General features: G+C 56.4%; 2 protein-coding genes across 7 annotated transcripts; both read left to right on the top strand.

Annotated features, from left to right (window-relative positions):
- The first annotated feature begins 269 nt into the window (after positions 1 to 269).
- LOC118991343 (translation initiation factor IF-2-like) lies at positions 270 to 4,202 on the top strand. Its single transcript, XM_037052607.1, has 3 exons — positions 270 to 323; positions 2,944 to 3,094; positions 3,663 to 4,202. The coding sequence occupies exons 1-3, from the start codon at positions 270 to 272 to the stop codon at positions 4,181 to 4,183; spliced, it is 726 nt and encodes a 241-aa protein (XP_036908502.1). The 3' UTR covers positions 4,184 to 4,202.
- On the top strand, positions 4,036 to 22,274 carry PATZ1 (POZ/BTB and AT hook containing zinc finger 1). 6 transcript variants are annotated; one of them, XM_037052557.1, is made up of 5 exons: positions 4,037 to 5,691; positions 7,084 to 7,147; positions 13,285 to 13,456; positions 19,154 to 19,291; positions 20,761 to 22,274. In XM_037052557.1, exons 1-5 carry the CDS (start codon positions 4,421 to 4,423, stop codon positions 21,174 to 21,176), a joined length of 2,061 nt encoding a protein of 686 aa, XP_036908452.1. In that variant the 5' UTR covers positions 4,037 to 4,420; the 3' UTR covers positions 21,177 to 22,274. The 6 variants fall into 6 exon arrangements, with proteins under 6 accessions (XP_036908457.1, XP_036908452.1, XP_036908451.1 ...); XM_037052556.1 differs by having other exon boundaries at positions 4,038 to 5,691; positions 20,758 to 22,274; XM_037052560.1 differs by having other exon boundaries at positions 4,038 to 5,691; positions 19,219 to 19,291; positions 20,758 to 20,880.
- Positions 22,275 to 22,888: the final 614 nt, after the last annotated feature.

Raw genomic sequence — 22,888 nt, 5'->3', positions numbered from 1 at the left:
AAGCCTTTTTTATTTTATTTTTATTTTTTTGTCTGTCTCCTCCCATGGACTGTGGATTCTTTGAGGGCATGGCCCATGATCTAGTTTGTTCACTGCTGTACTCTTAACATCTAAAACAAAAAAAAAAAAGCTTGTCGCCTAGTATGTGCTCAATAAATACAGATCTAGTGAATGAATAACCTTGATAGCTCCACTTCGCCGGGGAGACAAGGTTGCTCTCAATTCCTCGGCCAGCTGGTGCACTGCCAAAATGGAGGTGCATGGTTTCCATGACAACAGAAGAGGGCCAGCTAGGCCAGCAGCAGGAGACAGACACAGGGATTGTGAGCTCTGCAGCTTTTTAAGGTGCAGCCTGGAAAATTGGGAAGGTGGCAGTGGGTTCTCTCAACAGATGTTGAGGGATAAAAAGGAACTTCATAAATATGCTTAACTCAGTTGTTCACTGGACTGTTTGTCAAATCAGTCAATAAATGCTCAGGCAGATAGTTGGGTCTCTGAAGGAAGATACGAGGCTCTTAGTAGATGCAGGCCCAGAAACTCAAGAAAGTTTGGTTTTAATTTGGACCTCGCTCTGTGACCTTAGACAAGTTACTTAACGTGTCTGGATCTCAGCATGTACATTCATAAAATGGGATGTTTAACTAGCTCTCAAATTACTTATAAGACCTGTGTGGTAGGAATGTAAAATGGTACAGCTGCTGTTGAAAACAGCAAAAGTTAAAGATAGAATTATCATATGACCCAGCAATCCCACTTGTATGCATTTACCCGAGAGAACTGAAAACAAGTACTTAAACAAACACTTGTACTCAAATATTCATAGCAGTACTACTCACAATAGCCAAAAGGCTGTGAATGGATGACTATATGAAGAAAAGATGATACGTGCATGCAATGGAATTCAGCCATAAAAAGGAATAAAGTACTAGTGCTTCAAAAAATTATGCAAAGTAAGAGAAGCCAGACTCAGAAGTTCAACTATCATATGATTCCATTTATATTAAGTATCTAGAGCAGGTAAATCCATAGACAGAACCAGACTGATGGTCGTCAGAGGCTGGAGGAAGCCGGCAGTGGGGAGTGACTGCCTAACGAATACACAATTTCCTTCTGGTGTAACAAATATGTTTTGGAACTTGATGGAGGTATTGCTAGCACCATATTGTGCATGTAATACATGCAACTGACTACACCTTAAAATGGGCAAGTTTCATGTGAATTTCACCTCAATTACCAAAACAAAACAAAAAGTGTTGTATAAGCATGCCTTGCAGCCGGAGTACAGAATGGAACCCTCTGGGAGCCTAAGAGATGGGCAAGACTGAAGGTTGAATTATTAAGTCGAGAGATTATTATAGGCCTCCCATAAAACGCCAAGGTGATGTGCAAATGCGGCCAGAACTGGAATCTGGATTTGTCTCTGGCCGAAATATCATGGTAGCATCTTAGGCCACTCACTCAAGTTCCCTCAGCCTCAAGCTTCCTATCTGCAAAATACTGATGCACCCACCTCCCATTTTCCTGAGTGCACTATGGATGAGAGTCTTAAGAGCACTGTGCACCTATCTATCTTCATAGGGTAAACCCTCTGGGATGAATCCAGTCAGAGTATCGTTTTTTAAGCACAGCAAATTGAGATGATCGAGTTTCTGTTTCACTAGAGCCAGTAAGGGGGGTTCAGAGGACACTGATAAGGAAGGGGCACATTCAGGTTAACTGGTTGGATTCCTGGTTCTCCCATTATCTGTGTGGCCTTGGGCAAATCACTCATTTTCCCATTCCTTCAACGGATAGAACACAAATAGCTGCAGCTACGTCTATCTTGCAGAGATGATGTGTGTATACCATAGGCACTCAATAATCATATCCCTTCACCTTTCTTTGCCGCTGCTTCCACCAGCACTCTGGAACACACAAAAAACCTGCCGGTTCCAGAATCCACCCACTAATCTCTGAGCGCTCTGGCTCAGGGAGGTTATGCCGAAGGTGACACAGCTAGTTTGAGTTTACAACACAAATAGCCTGGATGGGTGTCCAGGAACTTTCTCCTCAAGTCTCTAATCTTCATTTGTTCTCTCCAACAGGCGTTTGGCAGCTACTACGCCCTAGGAAGGGCGGGGGTGTGTGAGGAGAAAGAGACCCATCTCAGAATTAGGTGCGATGCAGAGCCGTCATCACTTCCTGAGACAGGTGCTGCTATTAGGTGAATATATTAGGAAAACTGTTTAATCGAGAGGCTCAGGGAGGCCAACTGACTGGCACCGGAACACACAACCACAGAGCAGAGTTCTCGAACTCGGATCCTCCCTCGGCGCCACGCGCGGAAGCCTCCAAGGCTTGGCTCAGAGAAGGCGCGCGTCGGTGGGAATCCCGAGTGGAGTTGGAAGCCGGGCCCGTTCATTTGCATGCTAATACCCAGAATGCTTTTCCTCCACACACACCACTTCTCTTAATGGAAGCGCTCAGTTTGGAACCGTGGAAAGTTTGGAACACATACTTCGCTCTCTCTTTGCAACTGTGGGAACTTCCCGCCCGCACACACAGCGCCTTCAGCCCGGAGCTCCAAGTCGGCCTGCCCAGTGGCGGTCTATAGAGCCTCCCCGGCAGGCTAATCTCGATGTCCAAACCGCGCGCGCGGCGGCATCCTCGGGCCAGCTGGGGACAAAGCGCCCAGGCTTGCCTGCGGGGCCTATGGCCCGAGCGCTCGGCGAGACCTTGGGGATGCTCCTAGCCTCTAGAAGCCAAAGGGCGCTCCCCAAACCCTCCAGTACCCTCACTTCCCTGGGGGTTGCTGGGGTGCGCGCGGATCCCAGCGTCTGTCCACCGCCCTCGCCTCTGTTGTTGCCTCCCTGAGCTGTTGACTATCCGCTCCCCGGGGCAGAAGGCTCCGCGTACGGTTTGGGGGAGAGCATGGACGATGGCCTCTTCTCCCCACCAATCTAGGGCACGCAGCCCCTTCAGTTCGGTTGGTGCGAGGGGTGCAGAAGCAGCTCCGGAGGTTCGGCCTGTCCCCAGCCAGGACCCCGGGCTCTCTCTAGGGTTGGGAGCGGGAAGACGGTCGGCAGGCGACTTCTGGGGATCTTGCGCATCAAAGGTGGGCTCTGAAGGGTAACTGAAGCCCGCTCCACTTACTGGTGCACATCGCAAGCTGGGGCTGGGGGCCCAGATCAGCACCCCTCGGTCCCCCTCCCCCCGCCTCGTCCGCACGCCGCCACTCTGGGCGGGGAGGGAGGGGCAGTGGGAGCTGGTTTGCTGGGTTGGCGCTTCGTTTGCATTGGTCCGGGGGGGCTGAGGCTGCAGCCCCCGGCCCCGCGGGCGGGGTGGGGAGGCGGGGGCTGGACGGGGGCTCAGCTGCGCTAGCATTGGCGGAGCTGGGGAATGGGGAGGGGGGGCAGGAAGCGGGGGGAGCGGAGCTGCGGGGGGGGTTGTATAAATAGGGAAGGGGGGACGTGCATCCTCGGCTGGGTGAGGGGGGGGCGTTCGGCACAAAGAAAGTGGAAAGTTTGCAGCGCGGGGCGGCCCAGGCCAGGGATCCGGGTGCGCACGTGCAGGGCTGGGGGCGCCGGGAGCCCCCCACACCAAGCTTGCCCTTTCTTTTTTTTTTCCTGCAAGCGAGAGGGGGGGGTGTTGTTGGTATCGCCCCCTCCTTCTCCTCCCCCCAGGGGTGAAAGTGCAAGAGGAAGTGCAGCCGCTGCCATCTTTCCTCCGCTCCGAACACACGGAGCCCGGGGCCGCAGCTCGCCGCCGCCTTCGCCCGGCCCGGGGAAGGGCCCACCCAACCGCCGCCGCTGCCCGCCCGCTCCAGCTTTCGCCGCCTCCTCCGCCCGCCAGGCTTCGGAACCCGGCCGGTGCTACCGCCCCAGTGCGCGCCCTGCCGCCGCCGCCTTCTTCGCCTTTTGTTTCCTCTGCTCCGGCGCCCCCGCCCCGGCTCGCGCTTTGCAGGGGACGCAGCGCGCGCCCCCAGCGGGCCCGCGAAAAGCCGCGGCGCGCGCCCGCGCGCCTGCGCGTCAGACCCCTCCTCCTCCTCCTCCCCGCGTGCGCGCCCCTATTGGCTGCGCGCCGGCGCCGCCTGGCGGGCGGGAGGGGAGGTGGCAGGCGCGTTTGCAGGAGGGGCGCACCTCTTTGCTCTGTTACCCCCGGAGGTAGACCGAGAAAGGGAGGCGGGCGGGCTGAGAGGAACTAGGAGCGCGCGATCCAGCCGGCGTAGGGACCGCTATGTGGGGGATGGTGCTCCCTGCTGTCTAAACAGTCTGATCCGGGCAGGGGGCGTGTGCGCTCCGCGCACCTGCGAGACTATAGAGCCCGGGCCGGCACGTGCGGGGAGTGTAGACACGTCCGCTGCACCCCTCTTGTCGCTGACTAGGGAGGGAGGAGGGCAGGAAAGTGCCGCGGCCGGGTTTGTGGGGAGGGGTCGGCGGCCATGGAGCGGGTGAACGATGCTTCCTGCGGCCCGTCGGGCTGCTACACCTATCAGGTGAGCAGGCACAGCACCGAGATGCTGCACAACCTGAACCAGCAGCGCAAAAACGGCGGGCGCTTCTGCGACGTGCTCCTGCGGGTGGGCGACGAGAGCTTCCCAGCGCACCGCGCCGTGCTGGCCGCCTGCAGCGAGTACTTTGAGTCGGTGTTCAGCGCCCAATTGGGCGATGGCGGAGCTTCTGACGGGGGTCCCGCTGACGTGGGGGGCCCAGCGGCGGCCCCGGGCGGCGGCGCTGGGGGCAGCCGGGAGCTGGAGATGCACACCATCAGCTCTAAGGTGTTCGGGGACATCCTGGACTTTGCCTACACTTCTCGCATTGTGGTTCGCCTGGAGAGCTTTCCCGAGCTCATGACGGCTGCCAAGTTCCTACTGATGAGGTCGGTCATTGAGATCTGCCAGGAAGTCATCAAACAGTCTAATGTGCAGATCCTGGTGCCCCCAGCCCGGGCTGACATCATGCTGTTTCGTCCCCCTGGGACCTCGGACTTGGGCTTCCCTTTGGACATGACCAACGGGGCAGCCTTGGCAGCCAACAGCAATGGCATCGCAGGCAGCATGCAGCCTGAGGAGGAGGCAGCTCGGGCAGCTGGTGCAGCCATTGCCAGCCAAGCTTCCCTGCCTGTGTTACCCGGGGTGGACCGCTTGCCCATGGTGGCTGGACCCCTGTCTCCCCAACTACTGACTTCCCCATTCCCCAATGTGGCATCCAGTGCCCCTCCCCTGACTGGCAAACGAGGCCGGGGCCGCCCAAGGAAGGCCAACCTGCTGGACTCAATGTTCGGGTCCCCAGGGGGCCTGAGGGAGGCAGGCATCCTTCCATGTGGCCTTTGTGGGAAGGTGTTCACTGATGCCAACCGGCTCCGGCAGCATGAGGCCCAGCACGGTGTCACAAGCCTCCAGTTGGGCTACATCGACCTTCCTCCTCCCAGGCTGGGTGAGAATGGGCTGCCTGTCTCTGAGGACCCCGACGGCCCCAGAAAGAGGAGCCGGACCAGGAAGCAGGTGGCATGTGAGATCTGCGGCAAGATCTTCCGTGACGTTTACCATCTCAATCGGCACAAGCTTTCCCACTCGGGGGAGAAGCCCTACTCCTGCCCTGTGTGTGGTCTGAGGTTCAAGAGGAAAGATCGCATGTCCTACCATGTGCGGTCTCACGACGGGTCCGTGGGCAAGCCCTACATCTGCCAGAGCTGTGGGAAAGGCTTCTCCAGGTGAGAGATGGTGCCCACCCCACCATGACCTGTCCTGTTCTGGCTCGTGGGAGATCAGGGAGGGTGAGGGTCGCTTGACCTTTTATAGGGGCATGTCTGGTTTGGGGAGAGTGAAATGGCCCTGCTTCTGAGGTGGTGAGGCCAAGAAGATGCTTTCTCTTCCTGCAGGGAAGTTCTCTGGCCCTAGGCCTGCCCTACTGTCTCTCTTCCTTGGGGCCTGGTGGGAAGGGGCCTGGATTCCTCAGGCCACAGCCACCGGGCCTCACCATTCTTCTCCCTGGGCTCCCTTTGTGTTTCCGGCACCAGGCGTGGGGCCCCCTCTGGGGGCGGGGGGGCTGGCTCGTCCAGCGACTTTCCCCTCTTGAATGGCTGCCGAGGGAGACACTGAAACAGAAACAAGCGCATCTCGGACTCCTTATACTCCTGTGCCGCCAAATCTCCCGGCACTCAGCACTGGCTGAGACTGGTGGGTTCCAGCTCTGCCCCTCACAGCCCCTTGGGCACAAGGCACAGAGCTTGGGACCTGGAGTCTCAGGTTCCCAACACTGAAATCTTTGATCACCGCTGACCTGCTGGCTCCAGAGCCCAGCTGAACCCACAGGTCCCCTTTATGTTCTCAGCATATAGAGAAAAGGGGGGGAAGGATGTCTTTTTAGATTCACTTTGTAGTGATTCTGACAGGGAACCTGAGGACTTCTGTGGGAGCCAGGGTGGTTTTGTTTCTCCTGTGAAGAGAATATCCAGAGTAAAAGGCTGGTTTTAACTTGCCTGGATACTGAGGACCTTCTGTGTGGAACCTAGGGACGGAGAACTCCCTCAGAGGGGCCCCAGTCAGGAACCAGTCTTACCGGTCAGGCAACCCCTGCCCACCTGCTCTGGCTGGCATCTGGCTTACCAGCCCAACTGGGGACTTAAGGCTCCATCCCTTGGCCTCTGGGGACTGAATTCCATCTGGGTGGCATTCATTGGCTGCCACAGTAGGAGAGGCTGGGGGAGGGGAATACTGAATTTCTAAGGGGCTGTAGTCTGGACAATGAATCACCCATACCCCCTCCCTGAAAGGCTGCAGCAAAGCGGCCCTGTCTCATTCTAAAGCCACCTCCTCAGGTCATAGAAATCACTGAGTTTTCTGATGGGGGAAGGTGGGTAGGGATGGTCCGAGGCAAAGGCTCACTCCCCGTCCCTCTAGGGAGAACCAGGGCAGAGAGGCCTGGGCCTGTGGAACCAGAGCTGGGTGGTGACTGTGTCTTTGTCATGCTGGGGTGGGGGAGAGGGAGTGCTCTCCAGCAGTGTGGGGTGGGGTGGGGGTGGGGGTGGGGGGGTCTGGCCAGGAGTGTGGCCCCATTTTCTGAGGTCTTATTTTAAAGTCTGTCTTGGTTCCCTCTTTTCCAGGCCTGATCACTTGAACGGACACATCAAGCAGGTGCACACCTCTGAGCGGCCTCACAAGTGTCAGGTAGGGGTTGGGCCAGGGCAGAGCTGGGCTGAAAGAGAATGCTGCTGTTCTTGCAGCCCAGCCACGGGCCCGCTGACGTGTGTGCTGGGCCGGCTGACTGACCACCGCTTTGCACACCACCTCCTCTGTCCCTCCACCCTTCGTCTGTCTGCTCTTCTTTGTTCTTCCCCCTGGCCCCCTCCCCTCCACCGCTGATGTCCCCTCCTTCTTGGTTGTTGGGTCCTTGTTCCCACCCTGTCTCCATTTTTCCTCTGTTGCTTAGCTTTCCTGTCCTGGTGTTAGCCAGCTCCCAGGATGGTGGGCCATGTTGCACAAGCGTTGTCCTGGGGGCACCGGTAACCCCACTGGGCCCGGCTTCTGGTTCTCAGCAGTTTGCAGGCGCCACCATGGGGAGGGAGGGGTTTGTAAAGAGCTCCTGGTGGTCCAGCCAGCAGCTCTTCCGCTTGTCTGCCAGGCAGCCTGGCCCAAGTTGGAGCTCCTCTTGGGTCCCCTCAGGTGAGGGCACAAGGCGGCGGGGGTGGGTAGGGTGGGTAGGTGGGTAGGTAGGGGCGCTGGCACCTGTGTAACCTTTCTGAGGACTGGAAAGCAGGAGGTTTCCTTTCTCGTGAGTTCTTTGTGCAGCAGTAGGTAGGGAAGGCTGGGCAAGAGTCTCACCCTTGGTGTGTCTGCTTGAATGATATCTGGGGGCCCTGTGGCACCTAGAAACTTGAGTATCCTCTCTTGGCTACTGAGCGTTCCTGTGTAGATGGAAAACATGCCTCTTTCTTCTCCTTGGTTCCCTCCCCTTCCCTGTGTCAAGTTCCCGTAATCCGAAATCTGAGGGGGAGCCAGAGTTGTGGGATGCTTACCACACCCTCTGGTAGGGGGACTTGCTTCTCTTTATCCTGCTGGTGGCAAGGAGGGAGGACTCAGGGAGACCTGTGGGGAGGGACGGACGTGTCGTAGGTAGGCCGAAGAGCCCCCAGGGGCCAGGTGTGGATGGTGTTCACAGAAGCCAGGCTAGGTGGCCTCTCCCGAGGATGATGGCCCAGGGGTCGGGCTGCTGGGGTCCGTCTGTGCCTCGTTGCCTCCCCTCTGTCTCTGATTTTCTCATCACAGAGCACATTCTGACTCTCCCAGGTAGTGCGCTGAGCAGCCGGGCAGAGTAGGAGGAGCCCAGAGGGCAGTGGGGGCATGCCCGGTGGCCTGGGGGGGTAACCTGCACTCTCTGCCCTTTTTCCAGGTGTGGGTTGGGAGCAGCAGCGGCCTGCCGCCCCTGGAATCTCTTCCTAGCGACCTGCCATCATGGGACTTTGCCCAGCCTGCTTTGTGGAGGTCGTCCCATTCGGTTCCTGACACCGCCTTTTCCCTTTCTCTAAAAAAATCATTCCCTGCCCTCGAAAACCTGGGCCCAGCACACTCCAGCAACGCTCTCTTCTGCCCGGCCCCTCCGGGATATCTGAGGCAGGGCTGGACTGCCCCAGAGGGCAGCCGGGCCTTTCCCCAGTGGCCTGTAGGCTAGCCTGGCCCCCGCCAAGAGGGTTTTTTGTGGAGGGAACGGGAGTGGCGGTTGCTCTGAGACCCTTGCTTTTGGAAGAGGCCAGGAGAGTTTCCCACCCCCACGCCTGGTTCCCCCCAGGGTGACTTGGAGTCTATCCCAGCTCAGGGATCCTAGATAGGGGTAGCAAGAAGCTCCTTTCCTGGTTCCCTCCACCCCCCACCCCCCAGCCTCCAGGTATCCCTGGGAGTCTAGCCTGGCCTGGGTGGTGCTGGAGGTTAGTGCATTCCTGGGAACCAAGCCACTGGCTTTTATGCTTCCCCTCCCCTGAGATGGGGTTTCTTGAACGGGACCTGGCCGCCCTCCCCCCCCACCCTGGAAGTGAATGCCCCTCCAGAGCAGACTCTGGGGCAACTCCACCTGGATTACCCCGCGTTACCCTCCTCTTCCCTTCCCACTCAGACAGGTCCTGCTTTCATTTCTGGCTAGTGAATTAGACTTTTGTGTTTTTGAGGTTTATTAGCAGGTCTGCTCAGGAACTAGACTAACCAGTAGCTTTATATTGGGTTACCCCAGTGTATAGCTTTGGGGGCTGGTAACGCAGATGTAGCCCCCCGCCCCCGGATCCCAGTGGTGTGCCCCTTAGCCCCTGCAGACTCCGCGGGGATAACAGGAGTGATGATAAAAGTTTTAATTCTAACATTTGAGGCTTTGTGTGTTTTGTCCTCGGTTTGTGTCGTAACACCGACATCCTTGTCCCTCGGGGTTCGAGCCCACTCCCTCCAGCGTGGTCACAGACCCGCCGGCCCACCTCCAGCCCCAGAGCCCGCGCTCCTCTCGCGAGGACACGGGCGCTCCTGGGCCGGGCCGGCCAGCCGGCCTGCGTGCCTGGGCCTGGGTAACCAGCAGGGGCATCTGTAGTTCGCGGTGTGTATTCTGGGAGCCGCAGGGGTGAAATGACAGCTCGCTAGGAGTTGGTTCCTTGGGCCCCTGCAAAACTGGCCTATACCTCTCAGCCGTTCCTGATGCCACAGAGGACAGAAGGGGGCAGTTACCGAGGCTGGTGCCACCGCTTGAGTGAAAAGACCATCCAAATGTCGGGGCATGAGCCCTTGGGCTTGGCAGGGACTCACAAGTCTCCTTGTGGCTGGGCCTGAATGTCTTTAACTGGCCCAGACGGCCACGCACTGCTGGATCTGTGAGTGCACTGGGCTAGAGCACGTCCCGCACGGGGAGCTCAGCCTGAAGCTGGGAGGCTAGAGTGACTGAGACTTCTCCCATTGCTTCCATTGGCTCCACTTCTCAGGGGGTAGTGGGGTAGCTTGGGCTGGAGGGATCGCTGATTGGAGAAGGAATGAGTGGAGGTGGGAATAAGGGGGGTGACACCCTCAAGAAGAAAGGGATCAGTAAGGCCGATGGTTCTGGGCCTCCATGCATTGTCCTTAGACCTTTTCCCAGGACTATGGAAAAGGCTGCTCTGGAAACCCTGAGGCTGGCAGACCTCAGAGGCCATCAAAGGTTGGGGGTGCATTCGTGTCCCTGGTACCACTGGGGCCCATTTCTGAGCTGCTCAGCCCTTGGGAAGAAAAGTCTTAGGAAGTCTGGGATGGAGCAAAACCGGGGGTGGGGGGAGGGAGCATGACTGGGGCTCAGTGTTGAGTGCCAGCGACCACAGGTGACCCAAGCTCACGCTTGCTGGGCTGGGACCTGGCGAATGCCCATAGGAGAGCAGGCCCCCTGAGCCCAGGGCTGTGGGCAGGGCAGCCATTCCCAGCACCACTTGCAGGTTCCCTCTTGTCCTAGCCGGGCTCCTCTGTCTCCCGGAAGGGAAGTGCCTTTCCCCTGTGTGGCCTGAGGTTCTGCATGTCCCCTTCTTTGATAGGTTTCTCCCCAAGCCACTCTTCTGTGTTGCGTCTCTCCTGGGTCACGTAACCAGACTCTTTTTGTCCTGTGTGCTCTGAACTTCTGGCAGGTCTGGACTCAGACTCACACACTTTCAAAATTCTCCAGGAAAACCTTGGGGACTCGGCTATGAAGGGTCAGTTCTGGCCCAGAAAAGCCAACAATCGCTTCAGTTTGGCTTTGTAACACACTGAGAGTTTTGGTTGGTTTGTGTGTTTTTTCTTCCCCCAGCAGCAGATTTACATTCCTAATTATGTTTGCTCAGGCTAAAGTTAGCTTTCATTCCTGGAGAGATAATCAGTGGAGGATGAGGTGGGGAAAGGCAGCCTGGTCTGGGATTTTAATTTTGCTTAGCTAATCCTCCAGATGGATAATCCACTTGTGGATAATTGAGGTTCGGCTGTCCATTATCTTTAGGTAGCAAAGTACGACAGGCAGCGCTTTAAGGGACAGATTGCAAGAGAAAGTTGGCAAGAGAAACAAGGCATCCCTTTCATATCCTCCTAGTGGCCCCGCTCCCAGGGAACATGGGAGGCAGAACCCTGAATGTGCCCGTTCAGCTGCCTTTTCTCACACCTGGTCCGTATTTGGTTCCTTTGAGTTCTGAGACACAGACCGCCCTGCCTCTCAGCATTGGCGGGGCGGTAGTCAGGTGACTGGCTGGCAAAACTGGCTCTGGACAGTGGATGATTGACAGGTGCACCCTCCCGAGGGTGTTCACGGTAGCCCTTTCTCTGTGAGGTTCATAGGCCGGTGAGCTAGGGGGAAGATTCCGTTTCCCCCACACGGTGGCCTATGATTGGGTCATGAGGTCCCAGAAGGAGGGGGAGCCCACCTGTGGCCTTGAGACCAAGCACCCATGGTGCTCTCCGAGGCCCCTAAATGTTGGAGTGTCCCTGCACAGTCCTGTCACCTGCCCCTCTCAGGCGAGTCCTGGCTACCAAGTACACCGTGATAAAAAGCATCAGCCCCTTTCACGGACCAGAAGCCACCTCGGCTGAGCCTGGAGGTGGTGAGAGCACAGGCTCGGGCTGGCTCACAGGCCAGGGGTCTCCTCTCCTCTCAGGGCCTCCATCTTCCCGGCTGTAAATCAGGGGAGACAGGAACCTCAGGGCAGCCGGAAGGGCTGGTGGGGTGTGGGCCTGGCGTGGCGCAGTGTGTAGACTGCCGCCTTCTCTGGTAGCTGAGTCACGTGCTCTGGGCACATCGCTTCATAAACTTCCTCATTTGTCAAACAAATAAACTCAATGTAAGAAACAAACAAAAGCTGTACTTTACTAGAGTCTATTGTTCTGTTCGAATTTGCGACATTTACCTAAAAGATAACGACAGAGCAGCAAAGCCTGTCCCGGTGCACAGACATCTGGGATTGCGGGGGGACAGCGGTGACATCTTCTGCCTCCCCGGTGTCGCACGCGTTTGTTTCTTGCTTTTGGTTGTGCAGTAAGGAGACAGACAAATGTATGTGGCGACAGTGTTTGGACACTCACCTGGAGGTCTCGGGATTCCGAACGTGCTTTGTTGAACAGGCGAGATAGGAGCATCTCCCTCCTAGGCAGTTAACAGGGCGGCAGGTCCTCAGCGGGTTAACGTTTGGCCTGTAATGCAGTTAAAGGGGGATGTTGCTTTCTCTTGCAGCTCTAAACCACTACACGTGCAGAAAGAAAAATGAGCCAAACTTGACTGGAGCCCCTGAAACACCTCCAGAGAACCAAAACTGCTTACAAGGCGCCAGACTGAGCTTTCCTGAGGGCTTTCCTGGCATTCTGTGACCCCAAGGCTGGGTGCCGGTGCGGGCCCCAGCTGAGGAAGGGGTGTTGCTGGGTGATCCCGGACTGTGACTGAGTCAGGTCCTAGGCATGGGAAATCCTGGGCCCTCCCAGGGTGTCGGTGCCCAACGGCATCGCCCGAGTCATGTATGTGCACCTGGGACCTGGCTGTGAGTAGGTGCCCTCGGCACGACTTTCTGTGGCCACACTCGGGGAGGGCGACAGTGCTGCCTGCCTCGGAGGGACGGGCCGCCTGAGACTGGTACCTCTAGCAGGCTGGGCGAGGTGCCTGCCTGGCACAGAAGGAGCGCTCCGTCAGTGCAGAGTAGGGTCACCTTGCTTGTTACTGCCAGCACCGCCCCAGCCTAACGTTGCACGAAGGATCCCAGAGCCTCTGGCGTTCCTCCTCTGGGCTAATTCTCGTGTTAGTGGACTTGACACTGTGTTTTATGGGCTGCTGATTCAGGACAAACTCACGAGACTATGAAGAGCCACCTCTGTGCTCTGTGTTGCCTTTCCTTTCCATTTCCCTGTGGCCAAGACTAACGTCACTTTTGAATAAAGTGGATAAACTGAATTCTGTGTCTAAAGCAACTGGGGAAACCCAGGGTGACTGGTCTGTTTAGATGCCAGGAACACTCCTGTCAATCCCCTTGTAGTCAGTGCACCTGATGTCAATTCTTAGTGTTTACAAATGAGCAAATGCCTCATCTTCCTTTTGTAGGGGAGCACAGAACTTAGTGTGCCGTGTCGCGGTAGCCCTCGGAGCCAGGAAGTCCAACTCAGGTGTCCAGTGGGGACCCATTGTGGGAAATTAGAGCCGCTCCTTGGCCTGGTGGAGAGAAAGTCTGGCCCACACTCTAAAGCTGTCTTTATACAGGGAGGCAAACGTGTTGGCCAGCGATGGTTTCCTTTCACCGTGTGCTTGGTGAGGAGTCGGGCGGGGAACGCCAGCCTTCACCTCATCCCCTTCTCCTTCCTGCCCTCAGACCTGCAATGCTTCTTTCGCCACCCGAGACCGGCTGCGCTCCCACCTGGCCTGTCATGAAGACAAGGTGCCCTGCCAGGTGTGCGGGAAGTACTTGCGGGCAGCATACATGGCAGACCACCTGAAGAAGCACAGCGAGGGCCCCAGCAACTTCTGCAGCATCTGCAATCGAGGTAACCGCCCTGCTCTTTCCTCTTGTCCAGACGGTGGGCCTGAGCTTGTGTGGGAGGCTGGGGTTGTCTTGACCGCCCTGCCTCTTTGACTCCATTCTCTGAACGGCCAGCCTTCCGCTCCTGCTGAATGATAAACACCATCATTGTCCAGCTAGCTGCTTGCCACCCACCCCTTCCTTTCCAGGAGACTTAGGGTGCTTGGGATAGGAGTTCCCAGGAGATCAGCCAGTGGGAACAGAAGGAGTGTTGTTCCCAAGTTTGGGCCCATAGCATCCGCGGCTCCGGTGGCAGGGTCGGTGCGTTTGTAGGTACCACTGAACTGTCAGTGTTGGTGGGAGAGTCACTGGGCCCTGACTGGTGAGAGAAAAGGGCTCCTGCTTGCGAGCTTGTGCTGGCTGATTCACTAGCACGTGAAGTTGAGCAGCCAGGGAAGGAGGTTGAGTCTGGAGATGGATAAGTATCCGAAACTCTCTAGCACAAATGATCAGAAAAGAGCCCAGACCCAGAAAGACGGTGGCCTTGATGAGAACGGGAAAGGGAAGGTGTTCTGAGCAGGGTAGCGTGCTGGCTGCCGAGGTCAGCCTCGGTGGCGTCTGGCTGTGTGGCCCTGCTGTTTGCTGTTGTGTCCGATGGGCCTGTCGTGCACCTGAGCTTCTGCCAGGGCGTGCTGGCTGTTGGAAGGGCTGAGGTTTGTGTTTGGCCAGCACAGTGTCAGTGGAGGAGGCTTGCGCCGTGTCTCTGCTGAGGGGCGTGGGGGCAGCTGTCTGCTGGGGGTGTGAGGATGCTTTTGCACGGTGCGCTTGCTTTGGCCAGGTGTGGACATTGCTGGGAAGTCCTGTCTCCCAGGACACCCTTGTCCCAATGCTTCTGGAAGTCTTGGGTGTGGCTTAGTGGATTGAGTGCTGAACCAGAAGTCAGGGGACCTAGCCCTTCCCATCTCACCCTACTCTGTGACCTCAAGTTTTCCCTTTCCTTCTCTAAACATCAGTTTCTTCATTGCTTCAGTGGGGTTAAGAACAGCCCCTTGCTCCCCTCCCAGGGTTGTTGTGAGGGTCCCAGCACACCAGGTAGATGAAGGTTCCCTGAACCCCTCAAGGTGCTGTGCACGTGGGAGGCCCCGTGCTCACGCTTCGTAGTGGTGGTAGGAAACCCGGCTCCCTGACACTCTGCTTTGGGCCTGCAAAACATCCCTGCAGACGTTGGCTGGAATCTTTGGGTGCTGTGCTGTCTCCATGTGCCCTGAGTTCTCTGGTGGAGGAAGATTGCTGAGAGCTGGGTGTTCTGGGTGCCCTGAAGCTGTGTCTCCCTGGGATTGCGCTCCTGGGGTTTGCCTTGGAGGCCGCTGGATGTCGCTGTTTGCATCACCAAGACACTTGCAGTGAAAGCAGGGAGGTGGTAATAAAAGCTGCTTAAGTGTCTGCCCTATTTTCTCACATGTCCGTAGAGCCCTCCCTGGCGGGTACTTCCCCCAGGTAGTAAGCTGTGGGGTTGTGCATACAGGGAAGTATCAGGCTGTGGTTGACCATCTTGACCATGGCTGCCCCAGCTCTAGAGAAACTTTCTTGTCTTGCTTCATCCTGACCTGGCTTCCTGACGGCACCCCCAAATAACTCTAAACCTGCCACGACGTGCCATCCTTAGTTCTCTCAAAGTTTCAAGGTTGAGCTCTCAAGGAAGCTTAGAAGCAGGAACCAAGGAGAGTGGAGAAAGATGCTAATGAGAAACCCGAAAGCCTAGGCCAGATTGCAGAGTCCGGGGAGAATTGCTGGGAGACCCAGGGCCATACCCTTGGAGGCTCAGCTCTGGAGGAGAGGAGAGCTAAGAGCAGCCGGCAACAGCAGGGCAAACTGATCAGTTATGAGAGCTCTGATGTGGCAAAGCCTACAACTGTTGTCTGTCAGGATTTGTTTTTCCTGGGCCTGGTGAAGAGGACATGGGTAGCAGCCACCGGACTGGGATGGAGACACGGGAAGAGTAAAAGCAGAGGCCACCTTATCTCAGAGAAGACAAGACAGCATCTGGATAGTAGGCTCCACAGCTGCTGGTCTCAGACCCAGAGCAGGAAGTCCCATTCTTCCAAGAAGATAAAAGCAGGCTCTGGTCCAGCCCTTCTCCACCCAGAAGGAAGAGACAACAATTTCCTTTTTTACCAGAAGAGAAGGAGCAGGATTCCACCTCTGGATTCCCTTCTTGGGCAGAAGTAGGAAGAGATTCCTCCTGGGAAAAGAAAAGAGAAGAAAACAGTTTTCCGAGGAATAAGACATCGAGACACTGGACTCGGAATATAGAGTCATCCTTTGCCCTGCCCGCCACCAAGGCTGTGGGTACAGGGAGGAGCTGCATGAATAAATGAATGTTCTGATCCTCAACAAGGGTTCGAGCAGAGGCTGACGTCAGCCCTCTGGTCGGATGGTGAGGTTGCATCCAGTGAATTTCCAAGTGCCATCCGAGATCCTCCAAGCCCAGCAATTCTTGAGCCGTCGACTGCCGATAGGTCTTCCATTTTCGGTCTTGGCCACAGAAACATCTCTTACCTGTGCAGAGTGGAGGAGATGCGAGGCAGCCTGGCCGCTCTAGCCCCACGTTTGAGACAGACGGCCTTGTCTTGGTCCTAGAGACATATCGGGATGGGGGTCATACCTTGTGTAGAGGAAGATAATTCGCAGTGGAGAGGATGATGGCGAGCAGAGCTTCTTCCCTGGTTTTCAAGTTGAGGATATCAGTTAAATCGATCGGTGGGAAGGAGAGAAGGCCCTGGCAGATCACCAGAATTGTCTTCCTTTCTTTTTAAATTTCTGTAGCAGTGTCTTTGTGTAGATGCATACGTACTATCATGAGGAAGAGGGATAGCTTACCGGGAATCTGCCTTTGACAGAGGCAGCAGCAGCTGGTCTCCAACATCATTGCTTAAAAGGTAGGGGAAGTCGTCTTCGCGGTCAGAGGTGGGCGTACAAGTTGTGGCCAGTGCCCATCAAGGGCACAGACAGCCTGCCGTTACCGCGGACTGAACGGCACAAACCGACTCCGGGCCCCCGTCCGGGAGTGGTCCAGTTGGGCACGGCCCCACCAAGGTCTGGACAAGGAGAAGGAGGCCCCGACCCCTGCGTGGATGTGGAACTTGCAAAAGGAGGGTTTGCGTCTGGGGTGTGCAATGCAGCACAACAGACAAGAAAATGCAGGGAAGGAGCAGTAGCCTCTGGTTAACGCGGACTTCGTCTCCGGAGTGCAGGGGAGGGCGGCGCGTTGGCTGTAGTGGAGTGGCAAGGGCGCCCAGCTCCGCGTCTCCAACACTCTGGCGCCTGGATCAAGCCCCCCCTTTGGTTCTTGGTTAACCAGTGGTGAATGGGCAGGTGAGTTCAGAATTCAGGCTATTTCTGACTTTCAGGATGTTTTCGGCTCAGAAACTCAGCTTCTGTTTTAGCCCAACAGTTGGCTGCTGAGTTGCTCTGTGTTTAAATTCTGGGCTGTAAGTGGCAGCTGTGGATCCGCTCCTGCCACCTCGCCATGTGGTTTTGCTATAGATAGTACAGTCTGCAGCTGGGTGAAGTCGAGAGACCCGGCCGTGTGTTTCTCAGACTGTCTTTCAGGAAAAAGCAGCACGTTCTGGTTGAGCATCTGCTGTGTTCCCTGGGTATCGCTCTCCCCACGAGGAGTAAACATAATAATTACTGGTGCTCGTTCCCTCCTTGTCCGTTCCTTTGATTGCACCACTGGCTGGGTATGCTGATCACGTCAGAGGCCTCACAAAGGATAAAAAAAACAAAGAAAAAAATTTCCCTTCTGAAATAGCATCATCCTAGCATCAGGAAGGTTTGATATCTGTGCTGGCTGTTGGGGGCACAGCACTGAACAGGGTGCTATGGTCCCCTCTCTCTTTAGCCTCGTCCACTCATTTCTGACACCTACCCTCTTAAGAATGTTTATATGGGATCCTCTTAAGCCAGTCTGTCCCCCGTGTCAGGCAGACCACTTGGTCACAGCATGGGACAATTCGCTCTAGCAGGCAGGTCCGGACACCAGCATCGGGCCCAGGTGGGTCTGTGAAGTAGCTGTGTCAGGAAAGGAAGGAAAATTCACTCGGTCCCCCACTTCCTCCAGAGCCACCAGGCACTATTGTCGGGGGAGCGTTTGTTAAACAAGCTTCCGTAGGTCAGCTGGTGTCTAGCAACGGCTTCCATTCTGATGGAAGCGAAGCACGTGAGTGTAAATGGTGATAACGAAACCTGCTGCGGAAGTCCAAGGGATGCTTCTCGGACCAGGGCCAAGACAAGGAACCAATTAGAATGAGTCTGCCCAGTGGTTAAGGACCACATATGACACATGGTCCTGGGGTTGGAGCCCAGGCTCTGCCTTTTAGTAGCTGTACGGGAGACGCAAGTTACTTAACCTCAGCAAGCACCTTCGTTTTTCATATGTAAAACAGGTGCAATAATTCCCAGCCCCTGGGGGAGGGGAGTACTGCAGAATGATTCGTGCAGTGTGCTGGGCCCTGGTGCACCACCGCCACTTGCTGAAGGTGAACTTTTGCTGTGGTTCTAGCAGCGTTCCAAAGGTCATGCCAATCCAGGCTTCTCCCAGCGGGGCCTTGTGCAGACACGACACAGGACGCACCAGCCTCTGACTTCTCAATAATGGATCCCATTGTTGCCCTGGAACTGTACCTTTAAAAGGGCATGAAAAGACCTGAGAATGTGCCAGCCAGATCTGGAGTGGATTAAAGGGACAGTGGACGGGCAAGGCACTGGTCCTCCAAGAGGACCCTAGGCTAAAAAGCTTCACTTCCTGCTGAAGACCCCTTCCAATCCTTGACCAGCCCACCTGGTTCCATATCCTCAGACCATGAGTGGCATGCACGTTGGTGGAGACCTCCTCTTCCCGGCCTGAGACCTCACGTGGCTCAAACGGACCAGAGCATCTGGGTTGGGCTGGACTGCCCCTCCCCCAAAATAAAGACGGAGATTATCCCTGTTTCTTCCGTAAGAGAACCCGATGGATGTTCCAGAACTGAACCGAAAAGACCACCGTGAATAAGAGATAACTACACTCCTGTAACGTAACTTCCAGTTTTCCCTACTCTTTAAGAAGTCTACACAGTTACTAAATCCAGTTATTCTGAAGGTGAAAAAGTTAGGAAAGCAGAACACGTCCTAAGAAATAGAAGGAGTCTTCCTGGAGCCATTCCTTCGGGATTTCATCTTGCCCCCCGGCTGGTTTATTTCACCCTTGACCAGTGTTAGGGAGCCGCTGCCTTCTTGCTGGCAGCCCATGGCGGCCCTGCAGCCCCGTGTACTTTTCTGGCTACATTGCCAGCCCTGGTTCCGGCAGCTGACCCGGGGCTGTGGGACCTCCACTCAGACCACTCCTTGCTGAGGTGCCAAGTGAGCCTAGAGGCATTTGGCCTCTGGCCCAGGCAGGAGCAGGATCTCAACTACCCGTCTGTCCAGGCAGCCGGCCTGGGCCCTCCACCGCAGACCTGCAGAGTGGGCTCTGCAGAGAAACGGATTCCAGGACAGTGCCTCTCTTCATTCTGAGCCAGGTGGCTCCGTGGCTGCAGCTGTTTTTGAGCCAAGCCGGGGCCCCTTCCAGGTGCCGCCGACCTGGGAATGCTAGCCAGAGCGGCCAGAGGAGAGGCTTGGGGGAAGCAGACAGGTATCTCTGTGCTGGCCGCGGGATCTCATCTCCTTTTGTCTTGTTTAGGTTTCTCCTCTGCCTCCTACTTAAAGGTCCATGTTAAAACCCACCACGGTGTTCCCCTTCCCCAGGTCTCCAGGCACCAGGAGCCCATACCGAATGGGGGAGCAGCGTTCCACTGCGCCAGGACCTATGGCAACAAAGGCAAGCGACCCCTTGCTCTGCACTTTGCTTCTCTGCGCAGACTGTGTTGTGGGGGCGCTGGGCCGGGTGTGGGGAGGCGGGAAGGCTGCCAGCTTGCTGGCCGCCTCAAGGAGGCTCAGAGATCTGAGTGGCAGTGGCCTCCAGGACAAAAGTCCCAGTGGGTATCTCACTCCGGGGCAGTGAGTGAGGCTTTAGGGCACTGCCGTGATCCAGCCCCCGCCTCCTCGTCCCCAGCCCTCCTCCCTTGCTCCCGGCCAGCCTCGGCTGTCTAGAGCCCTGCAGGGATGTCCCAGGCCCAGGGCAGGAAGAGGAGCCCTGCATGATGAGTTACTTTGGGCTTGTCTGTTGCCTGTGGCCCTTACAGGGTAGTGCGGAGCTGTGGCTGAATGCTTACTCCTTTGACCCTGTAGGGCAGGGGGAGCCAAAGCTGGTTTCCCCCTTGGTAGGTGTGACTGGTTGCTGTGAGCAGCCCTTTCCAGAGGGCCTCTTCTGGCTGCGTTTGTGAGATGCATGGCGGTAAATGAGCTGACTGCTTCTTTCTCCAAGATGGTTTGCAGAGAGCTCCCTGAGCCCCACCCTCACTTGTTGACTCCTGTGGTTCTGCGGTATTTCAAGTCGTTGTTGCCTTGGGGACGATGCCAGGGGCTTGGTGGATGGCAGAGATGGCATGCTCCACGCTCCCATCACAGACCTCCCTTCCTGGCATGGCGCTCTGAACCCAGGCAGGAAGCTGCTGGTTGGTGGAGGACCCCACTGTGGGCCAGGCAGGGCAGAGCAAGCAGTGAGGGTTGTCTTGAGGTCCAGCTTGTCCTGGGCCCTGCGTGGGGACAGCCAGCCAACTGAGTTGTTCAAAGTTGCTTATAACCTCTGTGCTTTGGCCAGCTGGCCCAGGAAAGGTTTTGGCAGAAGGAAGGCGGTAAGGGCAGGGCGTGTGTTTGCAGCACTGGGAAGGGATTGGCTTCCGTCTCAACCATCAGTGGGGTCTGCTGACTTGAGGACCCTGCAGCTCGGGTCTGCCTTGCTAGGGTGTAGCTAGTCTGGTGCAAAGGCGAGGCCACTGACATACCTGTTTGGCATCCTCAGAACAGCTGTTTCACCTTTAGAGGCACCCAAGAGAGCGCCTAGGAGTTGGGGGTCTTTGAGTCGTTCTGGGCAGAAGCAGTGGAGGTCCCCTCTCCATACCCCCTTCCTCAAAGCAGGCTGACATGATGGTGAGCGATACGTGTGCACCTGCATGAAGAGTCCTCAGCAGGGGAGGCTGGCAGCCCCAGGGCCCTGCTCTCTCACCCCCGTAGGTACACCAGGCTCCCAGACTGACCAGCTGAACCTCGGTGGGTTCTGCCAGGACAGTGGATGGCCATCGGCTGCCCTCCACAGGCCTGTGAGCTGGCTCCTCACAGCCCCTCCAGGAGGGGGCACCTCCAAAGCCTGGCCTCATCTCTGCTCTGTGTTCTGTTTTCTCCTAGAAGGCCAGAAATGCTCACATCAGGATCCGATTGAGAGCTCTGACTCCTACGGTGACCTGTCGGACGCCAGCGATCTGAAGACCCCAGAGAAGCAGAGCACCAATGGCTCCTTCTCCTGTGACATGGCGGTCCCCAAAAACAAGATGGAGTCTGACGGGGAGAAGAAGTACCCCTGCCCTGAATGTGGGAGCTTCTTCCGCTCCAAGTCCTACTTGAACAAACACATCCAGAAGGTGCATGTGCGGGCCCTCGGGGGCCCCCTGGGGGACCTGGGCCCGGCCCTCAGCTCCCCTTTCTCTCCCCAGCAGAACATGTCTCTCCTCGAGTCCTTCGGGTTTCAGATTGTTCAGTCGGCGTTTGCATCCTCTTTAGTAGACCCTGAGGTTGACCAGCAGCCCATGGGGCCTGAGGGGAAGTGAGGCAGATGCTGTGTCCCCTGGGGAACGACCGCAGGGGACTGCTGAGAAATGCTGTGAATGCGGAGGGAAGTGATGTCTTTGGGTTCTGTAGCTGAGAGGTTTTTCTTCGTTTTTAACCCCCACCCCGCCTTATCGTCCCATCCCTCTCCACCGCTCGTTCCCCCCCACGGTCTTTAGAAATAGGTCCTCATCTGACCCTCTGCGGAAATATCTGCGAGACCCAGTGTGGGGCAAGGGCAGGAAACACTACATAGGCCTCCAAGGCAACACCAGTCCCAGTTTCTCTAACGGGCGGAAGCTGGAATTCCTGGTGGCCAGCTCTTTGTCACCCCCCGACCCAAACCCATACCCGACGGCCTTCTGGGACCTCAGTGATTCTGGTTCCCTCCCATCTCTCCAGTCCCTCATTCCGCCATCTCATATTCCTAAAAAAGAAAACACAGTAGGGTTTCCACCCACTTACACAACTCAGAAGCCCAACTGTCTTTAAGGAAGCTGGAAGCCTACAGCATCCCACGGACCATGGGGCGAGTGTCCTCCAAGAGCCCTCTGAGCTTGACCCTTGACCTGGATGGCCCCAGACCTTTCTGAGCCCTGCTTGGAGGCTAGCATTTTGCTACTAGGACCAGCTTAGCTGTTGAGGACACTCCCACCCCAAATTCCAGTTCTTACGTGATTTTAACCATTCAACTTGCTGTTGGGTTTTAATTCTCTAATTATTATTATTATTGTTATTATTTTTTAGGACCAGTTGTAGTGAATTGCTACTGAAAGCTATCCCAGGTGATACAGAGCTCTTTGTAAACCGCAGTCACAAGTTAGGGTTAGTATTAAACTTTGTTTAGATGTACCATAATTAACTTGGCTAGTTGATTGGTGAAGTCTATGGAAGAAATAGTTTTATGCAAAATTTTAAAAATGGCAGTCTGGTCAGGGAGGGAGGGGGCGTCAGTGCAGTTGGGAGCCCGGAAGGCAGGAGAGCTGGCGGGAGGGGACATGGTGCCCCTCGCTCGGGTCACACGTGAGCAAGCCCAGGTTGACCTCGTGGTGTGAATTGATCTGATCAGACTGTATTAAAGACGTTAGTACGTTACTCTACCTGCCCCCCTGCGTCTGGTTTTTCAGCCGTGGGGGTCTCTGGGACCGGGAGGGTGGGCAGCCTATGCCCTGGCACTCAGGGTAGGGATAGGATCGCAGGAGACCCATCTGCCTCTTCATTGCACCTGCTGTGTTGGGACTGACGGGTGGATGTTAGTTACCACTGAGGACCCAGCTGCCGGCTCTCACCCACTTGTTCAACAGATACTCGCTCCTCCACCCCGTGTCCTCCCTGCTGTGGGCCGTGCTCAGCCTCCAACCCCGGGGGTACAGTGGTGAAAGGATACCCTTGTGGGTACAGGAGAGAGACAGTTACCATGAGCAGATTTAACCTGAGTTCGGGTAACAAGAAGTCCGAGGAGAACCACTGTGTGAGGCAGGAACAGTGACGGTGGGAGGGTGGATGGGGGCAGTGTCTAGGAAGGTGAGAGGCAGGGAGTGGGTCTCTGGGAGAGAAGGCCTGGAGTTAGAGGGGACCAGCTGGGACCTCCGGAGGGACGTGAGCAGGTTGCACATCCTCATGGGCAATGGGCTCTGAGAAGCTCAGTCACTTGGATGTCCCCAACCCCACGTTACCTGTGAGGTAAGTAAAAGTTTGTTGCCCCTTAGTGGTG

Source organism: Sturnira hondurensis, unplaced genomic scaffold (genome assembly GCF_014824575.4).
Source record: "Sturnira hondurensis isolate 20B ecotype Veracruz unplaced genomic scaffold, ASM1482457v3 Scaffold0007406, whole genome shotgun sequence".
Taxonomy (NCBI): domain Eukaryota; kingdom Metazoa; phylum Chordata; class Mammalia; order Chiroptera; family Phyllostomidae; genus Sturnira; species Sturnira hondurensis.
The sequence above is the reverse complement of the archived record's forward strand: the minus strand, read 5'-3'. Positions and strand labels throughout refer to the sequence as shown.

Bases quoted from the DNA above. Each gene is read 5' to 3' on its own strand.
- LOC118991343 (XM_037052607.1), top strand. From the start codon at position 270: ATGACAACAGAAGAGGGCCAGCTAGGCCAGCAGCAGGAGACAGACACA. The intron at 324-2,943 runs GTGAGCTCTGCA...CCACCAATCTAG, and splicing joins AGGAGACAGACACAGGGATT to GGCACGCAGCCCCTTCAGTT. The intron at 3,095-3,662 runs GTGGGCTCTGAA...TCCTCCCCCCAG, and splicing joins GGGGATCTTGCGCATCAAAG to GGGTGAAAGTGCAAGAGGAA.
- PATZ1 (XM_037052556.1), top strand. From the start codon at position 4,421: ATGGAGCGGGTGAACGATGCTTCCTGCGGCCCGTCGGGCTGCTACACC. The intron at 7,148-13,284 runs GTAGGGGTTGGG...TCCTGCCCTCAG, and splicing joins AGCGGCCTCACAAGTGTCAG to ACCTGCAATGCTTCTTTCGC. The intron at 19,292-20,757 runs GCAAGCGACCCC...GTTTTCTCCTAG, and splicing joins CAGGACCTATGGCAACAAAG to AAGGCCAGAAATGCTCACAT.